Source organism: Salmo salar, chromosome 09, assembly GCF_965601325.2.
Source record: "Salmo salar chromosome 09, fSalSal1, whole genome shotgun sequence".
Taxonomy (NCBI): Eukaryota; Metazoa; Chordata; class Actinopteri; order Salmoniformes; family Salmonidae; genus Salmo; species Salmo salar.
Genome location: NC_138299.1, coordinates 86,020,001 through 86,032,134, shown reverse-complemented (window position 1 = coordinate 86,032,134; position 12,134 = coordinate 86,020,001). Strand labels below are relative to the sequence as shown.

At 45.5% G+C, this 12,134-nt stretch overlaps 1 protein-coding gene across 1 annotated transcript in view; it reads right to left on the bottom strand.

The window, feature by feature from the left end:
• Window positions 1-65: 65 nt before the first annotated feature.
• si:ch211-159i8.4 (matrix-remodeling-associated protein 5-like) overlaps window positions 66-12,134 on the bottom strand; it is a 21,406-nt gene continuing 9,337 nt past the window's right edge. The window contains exons 5-7 of the mRNA XM_014212679.3: window positions 9,446-12,134; window positions 6,439-7,348; window positions 66-2,388 (exon numbers count right to left, since the gene is read on the bottom strand). The exon at window positions 9,446-12,134 is cut by the window's right edge and continues 1,340 nt beyond it. Coding sequence (XP_014068154.3) covers window positions 480-2,388; window positions 6,439-7,348; window positions 9,446-12,134 — 5,508 coding nt within the window. The 3' untranslated portion in view covers window positions 66-479. The remainder of the gene's footprint in view (window positions 2,389-6,438; window positions 7,349-9,445) is intronic.

Genomic DNA, 12,134 nt, shown 5'->3' with positions numbered 1-12,134 from the left:
TAAAATCTGAAAGCATGCCTCAGAATGGGATTCGCACAATCAGAGAGGGTGTACAAACAGATAGATTCCTGTGTAAGTGATTCACTTTTATTTTTTCTATTGTCAGAAGTAACACTAGGCACCTGCAAGCTGTATCTTAGTAAAAAAGGCATATAGATTAACCAACAATGTGAGTTCAGTCAACACAGTATACTTAGATATTTACATACAGGAATATTTATAAATTCAAAGAAAAGAGAGCATTCCCTAAATCACATCTGTTAAGTTTTTATATGCTTATATTTCTGCCAACAATTAAAGCAGACCTTTTTCTCCTTTCCTTGTTAGTGATATTAGAGTTCACACTATTTTTCTCTTATAATATGCACATTAATGGTAAGGTTACATAATTACACTGTACATATGGCATTCTAGAGGATTAAGTTTTACATTCAAGTGTAATTGTCAAATTAGATTAGGCACTTCTGTTTGGTTGTGGCTCAGATCACCTGAAGATATGTTGCTTTGAAGTCACTTCCTAGAGCATTTTTTGCATTGCATTTGTAAATCCCTGAGTTCATAAGCACTGGGTCTTGTATGACCAAGCTGCCCTCAACCGTCATGTGAATTCCTCCCTGTGCCGTGAAACGGTTGTTGGGAACAAGTGTCGTTCTTCCAGGTAGAGTCCATGTTATTTCAGGCTTTGGTATGCCTGCAGCGATGCAGTTAAGTGTTACTGATGAACCTCTGTGGACTCTAGTGATGGAAGGGGGTGCGTTTGTGATACTTGGAGGATACACCATAACTGCAACTGGGTATGACAACGCAGATGACCCAAATGTGTTGGTGGCCTTACAGACGTAGGTTCCCCTGTCAAATGTGGCGACCTCTTTGAGTTGAAGCGTGCCGTTTGATAAAAATGTAATTCTCCCAACAACCTGGGGCTTGTCCAGGACCAGGCTGTTTGGTAGGGTCCATGTGATTGAGGCCTGTGGCCAGCCATCCACAGAGCACGGCAGGTTCAGAATTTGGCCAAACGTGATCTTCATGACCCCTGTTGTGCCTCGAATCACAGGCTTTCTTCCTGGTTCTAGAGCATATCGCTTCTCTGCAGTCCCAGCCACGTTTTTCGCCAGACAACGGTAAACCCCTTTGTCAGCTGTCACTGTCTGGGCGATGCGCAACGTCCCGTTTCCTCTATAGTGAGTGAAGTGTTGATGTCTAGTGCCTGGCATCAGCGCTGTGCCATTTGGCAGGATCCAAACAAACTCTGGGTTTGGCTTACCGCGGGCAGGACACTCCAGAGTGACATCACTTCCATCTTGTTTTATTGGTAAAATCTCAATGTTCGGCATGGCGAAGCTTGGCTTCTCTGCTATGGATGCCACTTGAAGATCAATTGCCAGGCTTGCTTCTCCCAAGTGATTTTTGGCCAAACACACATACTGACCCTCGTCTGTCTTCCTCACTCCACGTAGCTCTAGACTCCCATTCTTGTGGACTTGGAAGCGTCCTCCCAGGTAAGGCGTTGGCAGAGAGAGGCCGTAGGGTGCGGCCCAGGAAACGCGTGGCTCAGGCTTGCCCTCCGCTCTGCAGTCGAGCAGTGTTGTCTGATAAGATACTGCCAACAATTTCATACTGCTTCTTCCACCTTGTTCATTGATGTGTGGCTCTCTTGGTTCTACTTGTATCTTAATGTTCTTGATGTCATCCCCAGCAGAACTCCTTGCCACACAAGCATACTTCCCTTGGTCGGCCAAAGTCACCTTCTTTATTACCAAAGTCCCATCATCTAAGATTTGGTATTTGGTTGAAGAGGATGTGATGACGTCATTGCTTGGGGAGAGCCACACAATGGTTGGTGGAGGCTCCCCAGTCGCCTGACATGTCATATAGGCAGACTCTCCTAGTCGGGCCGTGAGCAACAGCTGAGCCTTGGATGTGATTCGGGGGAAGTCAGGGCCTACTTTGACGCTCACCTTCATCTCATCCTCCCCCAGTTCATTCTTAGCATGGCATGTATAGTCCCCCTCATCCTTCTTTCCCATCTGCTGCAGCAACAGTGTTCCATTCCCGAAGATGACGTAGCGGCGAGAACGGGTGCCGCTGTAGTCCGACTGTAGGGCGTTGTTGATCATGGTTCCATCAGGGAGGCTCCAGGACACCTCTGGGTCAGGGAGACCTGAGGCAACACAGTCCACCTGGAAGTTCTCCCCGGAGGTCACCCTCTTCTGAGCTGTGGCCAGATGTTCGATCTTAGGTGGCATCATGAGCACCTGCACCTGGAACAGCTCCATGTCCTCACCGTTGGGCCTCTGGAACATACACAGGTAGCTACCTCCGTCTTTTTCAGTCAGCTGAAGGATCCGTAAGGTCCCATTGGAGAACACGGTGACAGGTCTCTCAGGGCTGATTATGAAAGAAATAGACACACAATATTAATGTTTTTAACAAGGGTTGGAACCGGTTCAGAGTACAGAACCGAAAACAAGAAAATAACAATTACTTGAAGAACAGAACCCGAACCGAAAATGAAAGTGATCTATACTGTTCCGGAACAGAACTGTTATTTTAGAAGCATGGGAACCGGTTAATAACATTATTTTATGTTACTCGCAATTTTTTCCAGTCCCACAAAAATCACAACAAAGTGCTTCAAGGCAAGCTTCCTCCATCCTCTCTCCTAACCATAAACATTTCTGTTGCATCTCACACCCTACACTGTGACTGGCAGCACAGTGTGTGTGTTTGTCTTTCATTATGATTAAACCATGCTGTTATGACAAAATGCAATTTGCTCTTAACGACTTTCCTATACAGATTAAACCACTTGCCCACTACACAGCAAACTCAAATCAAAATGTATTTGTCACATACACATGGTTAGCAGATGTTAATGCGAGTGTAGTGAAATACGAGTGTAGCGAACTCCTCTATCCTCACTGATTGGTGAAGTAATTTAATGTCGAGCTAAATGTAAAATATGTATATATACACTGCTCAAAAAAATAAAGGGAACACTTAAACAACACATCCTAGATCTGAAAGAAATAAATAATATTATTAAATACTTTTTTCTTTACATAGTTGAATGTGCTGACAACAAAATCACACAAAAATAATCAATGAAAATCCAATTTATCAACCCATGGAGGTCTGGATTTAGAGTCACACTCAAAATTAAAGTGGAAAACCACACTACAGGCTGATCCAACTTTGATGTAATGTCCTTAAAACAAGTCAAAATGAGGCTCAGTAGTGTGTGTGGCCTCCACGTGCCTGTATGACCTCCCTACAACGCCTGGGCATGCTCCTGATGAGGTGGCGGATGGTCTCCTGAGGGATCTCCTCACAGACCTGGACTAAAGCATCCACCAACTCCTGGACAGTCTGTGGTGCAACGTGGCGTTGGTGGATGGAGCGAGACATGATGTCCCAGATGTGCTCAATTGGATTCAGGTCTGGGGAACGGGCGGGCCAGTCCATAGCATCAATGCCTTCCTCTTGCAGGAACTGCTGACACACTCCAGCCACATTGTCTTGCATTAGGAGGAACCCAGGGCCAACCGCACCAGAATATGGTCTCACAAGGGGTCTGAGGATCTCATCTCGGTACCTAATGGCAGTCAGGCTACCTCTGGCGAGCACATGGAGGGCTGTGCGGCCCCCCAAAGAAATGTCACCCCACACCATGACTGACCCACCGCCAAACCGGTCATGCTGGAGGATGTTGCAGGCAGCAGAACGTTCTCCACGGCGTCTCCAGACTCTGTCACGTGCTCAGTGTGAACCTGCTTTCATCTGTGAAGAGCACAGGGCGCCAGTGGCGAATTTGCCAATCTTGGTGTTCTCTGGCAAATGCCAAACGTTCTGCACGGTGTTGGGCTGTAAGCACAACCCCCACCTGTGGACGTCGGGCCCTCATACCACCCTCATGAAGTCTGTTTCTGACCGTTTGAGCAGACACATGCACATTTGTGGCCTGCTGGAGGTCATTTTGCAGGGCTCTGGCAATGCTTCTCCTGCTCCTCCTTGCACAAAGACGGAGGTAGCGGTCCTGCTGCTGGGTTGTTGCCCTCCTACGGCCTCCTCCACATCTCCTGATGTATTGGCCTGTCTCCTGGTAGCACCTCCATGCTCTGGACACTACGCTGACAGACACAGCAAACCTTCTTGCCACAGCTCGCATTGATGTGCCATCCTGGATGAGCTGCACTACCTGAGCCACTTGTGTGGGTTGTAGACTCCGTCTCATGTTACCACTAGAGTGAAAGCACCGCCAGCATTCAAAAGTGACCAAAACATCAGCCAGGAAGCATAGGAACTGAGAAGTGGTCTGTGGTCCCCACCTGCAGAACCACTCCTTTATTGGGGGTGTCTTGCTAATTGCCTATAATTTCCATCTGTTGTCTATTCCATTTGCACAACAGCATGTGAAATTTATTGTCAATCAGTGTTGCTTCCTAAGTGGACAGTTTGATTTCACAGAAGTGTGATTGACTTGGATTTACATTGTGTTGTTTAAGTGTTCCCTTTATTTTTTTGAGCAGTATATATATGTATATGTCAGAGGTTTGAAAAGGAACAAAAGTAATGATATGAACTGGTACTTTTTGGGGGTTCTAACCAGTTCAGAACTTTATTTTGCTGCTCAGAACAGTGGAACATAACAAAAAAAAATTATGGTTCCGTTCAGAACGAAACAATTAGAATTAGAATAATTTTGGTTCCAAACCCTGGTTTTTAATCACAAATACAATATGATTTTAGTGACATTGAGAACATTTTAAAATGTATTATGTTGTAAGATACATTCTAATCAAATTATGTGCAATGATTTACACCATTTAGTTACCCTGGATTTTCAATTATAGTGTAATTATATAATGTAACTGCACAATAGATACTTTGTATTTGTACAACGGTGCTTCTCCCATTTCCTGCTTCTCTTGTCTTACTGAATTCTGTGCCACTAGTGTTCCACTGTTTGGGAACCATGTTGAGCAGGAATTAATTGGCAGGCACCCTGCAAATTGACCGTAAAGAATATTTTTACACTGAAAAAAATGAAGGTTCTTAAAAGGTTCTTCCTCAACTCTTAAGGTTCCTTGGAGAACTCTTGCCCGATAAATAACCTTTGAGTTCAGTGTGGGGTTCTTGACGTGGCATCTACGGTCTTTAGAATTCTAAAAGGTTATTTAGATGGAAGCATGTCCATTTAATAGCACACAGCAAATTGGCCAGTGTTAACTAGTGTTGATATTTCAGTGTAACATTTCTAGTATTGATTCAAGAGTTAAATTAACAATCAGTGGTGTAAAAGAACCCCCGTGTTGGTGTTAATAACCAGAGTTGAACCAAAACCATGCCTATCATTACCATATTTCCCAGCATGCTCTATTGCAGGTTGATTTTTGGTTTATATCTATGTTTTTGCATGTTTCTTGATTGTATTTTTTTTATCATGTACAATATTATGCTACTCAAATATAAATAACATAATTTCTCTAAACGAATCAAATCTGTTACTTATTGCACCCGTTATTAAAATGGTTGTTCCAGTTTAGATGTTGGCTATTCCCACTCCAGGTGGCTTTCAATAGGAATTACACATCACTTTGCAAGCCAGAATAATGTGACTGGTATGCCTGATATGGCCTGTAAACTATGAAAGGCCATTGTATTAGAGTAAAACAGGCCTAAAAATTAGGCTTTATGAAATAGGTATTGTATTGTCTTAAATCATTGAATTTGAATAATAACACATTCACTTAAGATCCCACTTGGTGAAGGCCACAGGACTGAAAATGAATGAATGCAGCAACCATTTCTCTTTCACTATCAAGCACAGTCATGGGTGGTACTGGTAACTAAAATTCACTCAAAAGGCACCCTGGGCAATATGAAAATAATGCTCAACAACCTTATTTGCATAAAATAAGGTGCAGAGTGTGTGTAATTCTTCAAAGAACCATCCCATTTAAGGTTCTTCAGAGAACCTAAAATGGTTCCCCTATGGCATTGCTCTGAAGAACCTTATTTTGTATTTTTTAAGAATGTAGTCTCTGACAGTGGGACCCATCAGGGTTTCTGACCCTGAGATCACAGGCTGGTTGACCTTGGTCAGGCTCCAGCAGATAGCTTGTTTTGAATTACACTAATTGTGTTTGAAAAAAATAATTGCGTTTGATTAAACCTCCCTGAAATTGAGGACTGTAATAGTTGAGAAGTTCTTTATAAGGTCACTGAAGGGAAAGCGATTAGAATTATAGTACAGAATCTCAACCGATAATACTAATGGGAAAAAATATGACTTCTAAAGGCCTTGTGAAATCATTTAGCTTAATGAATAATTATAGCAATTATTCAGATCTCTGATACCTAATCAATATCAGCACAGTGTATTATTTTTATAGGAAAACCCCTATATAGGTTTGATTACTAGCATGGTGGAGTTACCTGTAGCGATGTTCCAGCAATGTTTTGGACGGTAGCTGCCACAGAGTGCCACGGGGAGAGCCAGTGGACTCTGGACAGTGCAGGTACACAGTGGAGCCATACATGGCTGTGACTCTGTGCTGTTGGGAGGGGTGGTGTGACAGTCGCAGGCTGGGGACCTCCTGCCTGGCCTTCAGGTACAGAACTCTCCTGGCCGCGCCCACTGCGTTGGTCACAGAGCACTCATACCTCCCCGAGTCTTCCGGAGAAATGTTCTTAATGTACAGCGTCCCATTGGGAAAGACAAACAGTCTCCTGCCGAGGAACTGGGAGGGTTTGACATGTACCCCTGCAGGAAGGCTCCACTTTAGCACGGGCGCAGGCTCTCCCTTGGCAGTGCAGTGGACGTACACACTTCTCCCTTCCTGGATGACGATGCTCTCCGAGGCCTCCTCGTTGATGGTGGGCGGTAGCGCTGCCACGTGGATGTGAAAAGTCACTGTGTCAGCCCCGGCCGCATTGCTAGCGATACACCTATAGTCGCCTTTACTGGAGAAGTTAGCTGATTGGATCCTCAGGGTGCCGTTAGCCAGCAGAGAGGCTGACCTGTCAAGAGCTCCCACATCACGCACAAAGGTCCTGTCTGGAAGAATCCAGGAGATCTGAGCCTGGGGCTTGCCAGAGGCTACACAGTCTAAGCTTATAGCCTTCCCCAAATACACTGGGACCTCTCTGGAGTGGGGACCTATGATTTTGGGAGGCTGGGTCAGCACAGCCAGGGTAATGACCATTCGGTCCGAGCCAAATGTGTTCTGTGCCGTGCAGAGGTACTGGCCTCTGTCCTGTAGCTGAACGTTTTTAATCACAAAGGTGCCGTTCTTTACAACTTCAAATCTCTGTCCGTGTTTTGTGTTGGCTTGGACGGTAGCACCTGTTGTTGAAAGGAGAGAGAAGCACATCATTGGTACTCTGGATTAGGCTTGCGTCCTAATGTTAATGCAATGAATCATTTTGGAGTTTTTGTCAAGGGTCTCTCTTTCAAATATTACAGCATGAGTTGAGCACACTCAGGTGGTGCCATTTTGTTAATATATTTTACAAATGTCTTTATTTAATTTTTATTTCACCTTTATTTAACCAGGTAGGCTAGCTGAGAACAAGTTCTCATTTACAACTGCGACCTGGCCAAGATGAAGCAAAGCAGTGCGACACAAACAACAACACAGAGTTACACATGGAATAAACAAACATACAGTCAATAATACAATAGAAAAAGTCTATATATAGTGTGTGCAAATGAGGTAGGATAAGGGAGGTAAGGCAATAAATAGGCCATAGTGGCAAAATAATTACAATATAGCAGTTGAACACTGGAGTGATAGATGTGCAGAAGATGAGTGTGCAAGTAGAGATACTGGGGTGCAAAGGAGCAAAATAAATAAAATATTTACAGATGGGCTATGTACAGGTGCAGTGATCCTTGAGCTGCTCTGACAGCTGGTGCTTAAAGTTAGCGAGGGAGATTTGAGTCTCCAGCTTCAGTGATTTTTGCAGTTCGTTTCAGTCATTGGCAGCAGAGAACTGGAAGGAAAGGAGGCCAAAGGAAGTGTTGGATTTGGGGGTGACCGGTGAAATATACCTGCTAGAGTGCGTGCTACAGGTGGGTGTTGCTATGGTGACCAATGAGCTGAGATAAGGTGGGGCTTTACCTAGCAAAGACTTATAGATGACCTGGAGCCAGTGGGTTTGGCGACGAATATGAAGCGAGGGCCAGCCAACGAAAGCATACAGGTCGCAGTGGTTGGTAGTATATGGGGATTTGGTGACAAAACGGATGGCACTGTGATAGACTGCATCCAATTTGCTGAGTAGAGTGTTGGAGGTTATTTTATAGATGACATTGCCGAAGTCAAGGATCGGTTGGATAGTCCGTTTTACGAGGGTATGTTTGGCAGCATGAGTGAAGGATGTTTTGTTGCGAAATAGGAAGCCGATTCTAGATTTAATTTTGGATTGGAGATGCTTAATGTGAGTCTGGAAGGAGAGTTTACAGTCTAACCAGACACCTAGGTATTTGTAGTTGTCCACATATTCTAAGTCAGAACTGTCCAGAGTAGTGATGCTGGACGGGCGGGCAGGTGTGGGTAGCGATCGGTTGAAGAGCATGCATTTAGTTTTACTTGCATTTAAGAGCAGTTGGAGGCCACGGATGGAGAGTTGTATGGCATTGAAGCTCGTCTGGAGGTTAGTTAACATAGTGTCCAAAGAGGGGCCAGAAGAATACAGAATAGTGTCGTCTGCGTAGAGGTGGATCAGAGAATCACCAGCAGCAAGAGCGACATCATTAATGTATTCAGAGAAAAGAGTCGGCCCGAGGATTGAACCCTGTGGCACCCCCATAGAGACTGCCAGAGGTCCGGACAATAAGCCCTCCGATTTGACACACTGAACTCTGTCTGAGAAGTAGTTGGTGAACCAGGCGAGGCAGTCATTTGAGAAACCAAGGCTGTTGAGTCTACCGATAAGAATGTGGTGATTGACAGAGTCGAAAGCCTTGGCCAGGTCGATGAATACAGCTGCACAGTATTGTCTCTTATCGATGGCGGTAATGATATCGTTTAGGACCTTGAGCGTGGCTGAGGTGCACCCATGACCGGCTCGGAAACCAGATTGCATAGCGGAGAAGGTACAGTGGGATTCAAAATGGTCGGTGATCTGCTTGTTAACTTGGCTTTCGAAGACCTTAGATAGGCAGGGTAGGATAGATATAGGTCTGTAGGTCTGTCTAATCCTTTGCTGCCTCAATTAGCCTATGCATATATTATTTCTGCTACTCCTTGAATGTTCACAAGCTTGTAAAATATAGTATTTCTGTTGGATATTATTCTTTACAATGGTAAGCTCACAAGAGCCTGAAGTCAAAATATTTATGCCATGCATTACAGAGATACTATACTGTAATTCACTGCAAAGAGGCAATAATTGTTTCTACCCTACAAAGTCTTTCACAATAAAAGTGTTTAAATACCTGTAGAGACTTTAGTCCAGGAGAGCGTTGGCTGTGGGTCTCCTGATGCTTCACAGGGCAGCAGCACATCGCCCTCAGCCAGGGCAGACACACTGACTGTGTTCACAGAGGTGATCCTAGGCTTCACTCCACTACCCATCAGTTTGGGGAATGGCAGGGCCGTGCTCAGCCTCCTCGGGCCCCAGTGGCTGTAGTGCCAGCGGCTGCCGTACAGGACACTGGCTGTGGAGTAGGGCCTGTTGGTGGGCACGGGGAGGGAGGTGGTGGGGGGCACATGCCAGTAGTTGTATGATGGAGTGGGAGGCTGGTAGTGAGGTCTAGGTGTAGGGTGACTGATCTTGGGCTTAGTTGTCACTCTCTTCCCTAGCTGTGAAATACGGTCCAGCTGAGCCTGTCTGTATCTGTTTCTGAGCTTGGAGAGCATTAAGAGGTCCTGCTGTCGGGTCCTGCTGGCTGGGCCTGGGCCCCTGTGGGGTGGGTGGGAGGTCAGCGGGGCTGCCATGCCACTGCCCGGTGAAGCAGAGATGAACGCTGTGGGCCTGACAGTCTCAGCTGTGATTTCTGGTCGATTGGTGACCCCAACGCCCCGGCCCCCTGGGTGGGGGAAAAGCATGGGCCTCTCCGTAAAGGCAGGATGTGGCCCTGAACCATGAACTGAGGGCCACACTGGGAAGCGGCTATAAGGCCAATAGGGGGTGGGAGCGCGGGGTGGAGGGGTGGTTTGAACTCTCATTTGGACGTTCTTTTGGTAGATCCAGGGGTGGATGGGGAGACTGGGACTGTCAGGTTTCATTTGAGAGTGATCCTCCTCCTTTTTATATGAGTTTCTGTGTGTGTTCCTCAGAATGTCCTCCCGAGCAGCACTGCCTTTTGCAACGGTTCTCAAATGTGTTTGTGTCTTATCTTGTGATTTTTTAGGAATTGGATTTAGAAAATGTACTTTTGTTAAAGGGGTTTCTGGCTTTGCAGCTCCTTTATCTGAAACGTCAAGTTTAGTCAGGACGGGTGTTGCCATAGCAACCATATCATGTGACAAATTAGGTTTTAAATTAATGTCATAATTAATATGAGTGGGCTTTGTTGTTGTTGTTATCTTTGGGGATGTTTGCCTGTTTTGGGTAGTCTGTCTAATAACATCCTGTTTATTTAAGTTCTCCCATGTCCTCTCCTGTTGAGGCACCTCAGTTGGGGGAGGTAGATTTTCTGCTGAGGTGATTGTCTCTGGTGCAGACACATGCTCCCTGTTTGAAGGGTTAACTATACTAGGGTCTTTCACCTCTGGTGTTAATGATTTTATGTGAATGCTATCTGATTTGTCTGTAGCAGTGCTGGGCTTAATGATCGGATCAACAGGCTCATTGTCATCATGTGTTGAAATGGTGGGTATGTGTTCTGTAATATTGTCCTCCATTTTAGAATTGTCGTTTTGCGATGCAGTAGATTCTTGTTTTTCCACTCTTGTTGCGGGTTGAGGGAGTGTCGTCTGTGGTTTGTGTGATGAGGGGAGGGAGGGTTTCTGAGGTCGAACCCGCCTCTGTGGGGGTCTGCCCCGTCTGTAAGGGGGTCTTCGTCTGTTTGTCCAAACAGGATTGTTCTTCTGGTTCACTCTCTCTCTCTCCCTCCCCACATGCTTGTCCTCTAGCTGCATTGGTTGTGTGACGGATTGAGGAGCTTCTGTAACAGACAGGTTTATGACCGAGTCTGAATCTGGGTTTGGACCTCCTCTACCTCTACCACGGTCTACAAGTAATGCTTTCCCTCTTGGGGCCTGTGTCACATGTTTTCTAGGTGGAGGACGTAAAGGTTCAGGTTGCTTTTCGGAAAAGTCCAATTCACCTTCTGTTTCTGTGTGGTGACTTGTTTTAGAATGGCTCTTGGTGGGCTTTTTAGTTGTGGTTGTTCTGGTAGTTGAAGGAGGAGCAGTAGTAGTTGTTGTGGTCGTAGTTGTTGTAGTTTTTTTCGTGGTAGTGGTAGTAGGAGTAGTAGTGGGTTTAGGAGTAGTAGTAGTGGTAGTAGTAGTGGGTTTAGGAGTAGTAGTAGTGGTAGTAGTAGTGGTAGTAGTAGTGGGTTTAGGAGTAGTAGTGGTAGTAGTGGGTTTAGGAGTAGTAGTAGTAGTAGTAGTGGGGTTAGGAGTGGTAGTAGTAGAAGTAGTGGGTTTAGGAGTAGTAGTGGTAGTAGTAGAAGTAGTGAGTTTAGGGGTAGTAGTGGTAGTAGTAGTAGTGGGTTTAGGAGTAGTAGTGGTAGTAGGATAAGTAGTGGGGTTAGGAGTAGTAGTGGTGGTAGTAGTAGAAGTAGTGGGTTTAGGAGTAGTAGTGGTAGTAGAAGTAGTGGGTTTAGGAGTAGTAGTGGTAGTAGTAGTAGTGGTTTTGGCTGTCATTGTCGTTGCTGTTTTTGTTGTTGGTGTAGTTGGTGGTTGCCTTGTAGGCGGTAGTGTTGGAGGTTTAGCATTAGCTTTGGCTAGGATCTCAGCCCAGCGGTTGGGGTCGAGCTCCTTGACAGACTTATTAGGTTTCCTCTTGTTATCCTTGATCCTCTTCCCTTTCATACCAGGGCGTAAAAACCCTCCAGGGTACCTCTGTTGTCCACCCACCCTCTTAGGAGACTGTGTAGCATGGGGGCCTTTTATCTCCTGGAACCCTGACCCCTCACCTTCATCCTCCTTACTCCCAAACAAAGGTGATTCTCCTCT